This window comes from Habropoda laboriosa, unplaced genomic scaffold, assembly GCF_001263275.1.
Source record: "Habropoda laboriosa isolate 0110345459 unplaced genomic scaffold, ASM126327v1 scaffold11, whole genome shotgun sequence".
Classification (NCBI taxonomy): domain Eukaryota; kingdom Metazoa; phylum Arthropoda; class Insecta; order Hymenoptera; family Apidae; genus Habropoda; species Habropoda laboriosa.
This window is the reverse complement of record NW_017100150.1, coordinates 311,622-312,914: the sequence shown is the minus strand read 5'-3', so window position 1 is coordinate 312,914 and position 1,293 is coordinate 311,622. Positions and strand designations below refer to the sequence as shown.

Genomic DNA, 1,293 nt, shown 5'->3' with positions numbered 1-1,293 from the left:
GTAGAAAAAAAGAAATGAAAAGAATTATTAAATGTTAATTAAAGAAAACATTAGAATACTATATTAATAGTTACTATGATAATTTTTAATATCGTATAATCTATACTTTTACTAAAAGTGAATTCGAATCACTTTCGAGTTATATGAATATTTAATTGAATATTGTGTTAATACAGCATGTATCAAAATATGTCAACAGTTTTAATATTAAAAAGTAGTAGCATTAAAATCTTATTTTATACTAAATTATTATGTCATATTTTAATTTACATTAGGAATACCTTGAATACCGATTTATCAGTAAATTATTATACTGTGCAAGAGGGTTAAAAGAAATTTAAATTTCCCGCAATTCTCACAACTATACATCCTATAACTTTGCGTGGGTCATACATGAACAGACCTGTTATTTATTTTTATCGGTTATCTAGACATATTTTTGTTGCGTATATTACTCGTTTAATGTCGGTTTATTAGCGGTATAGAATTATTTGTGAATTTATATTAGTATTTTTATAAGTTGTGAAGTAATGTACTTATAAACTTGAACTTATTTTTAAAAGTTAAAAGACTTTTTAGTTAATAGTGATGTGAAATGATGTGAATCGTGCAAGTACTTAGTATACTGAAAATCGTTAGTATTGTTTAGTAATAGTTTAAGGTTAAACGCTGAACAATGAATTAAATTAAGTGATCAGTATTTGTTGAAGAATAGTATTTGAGATTCAACAATGAAAATATAATGTATTAGGGAAAATATGTCCTGTGAGTCCTTTAAAGATCGACAGGAAAACGAACTCGAGGTTTTAAAGGTGCGTCATATATACATATACTAAAATTTGTTTACATTAAAGTTGCATGTTTTTATCATCCTAATGAAACATGTACATTTATTTCTCTAAATAATAATGTGCATAATTCTTAAAATTTTTTCCCTTAATATAATTATTCAGCTTTTTGTGAGAAAATTGACATGTTTTATAATCAATAAATGAAATTGCTAATATAAAAACCTATAAAATGTAATTTTGTAATTTTTTTATCTGTGTGTAATATGAGTTATTTTTTTTTAAATTAAAAGGTACAATAAGCATATACGTGTACATACAATATGTATATCGTTATATAAGTAAAGCATGCATGTGTGCATGATAGAGTAAATGAAATTTTAATATTAACATAAATGCTAAATGGTGTAATATGGATAACATATTTCATGAATAAAAATAACAAATATATGTTATATAAACATAAAGTTATAAATGTTTCATTATAAAATTATAGAAGTATGAA

General features: G+C 23.2%; 1 protein-coding gene across 1 annotated transcript in view; it reads left to right on the top strand.

Moving 5' to 3' along the window:
* The first annotated feature begins 734 nt into the window (after nt 1-734).
* Nucleotides 735-1,293, top strand: part of LOC108574739 (eIF-2-alpha kinase GCN2) — a 19,691-nt gene continuing 19,132 nt past the window's right edge. The window contains 1 exon segment of the mRNA XM_017937374.1: nt 735-812. Coding sequence (XP_017792863.1) covers nt 759-812 — 54 coding nt within the window. The 5' untranslated portion in view covers nt 735-758.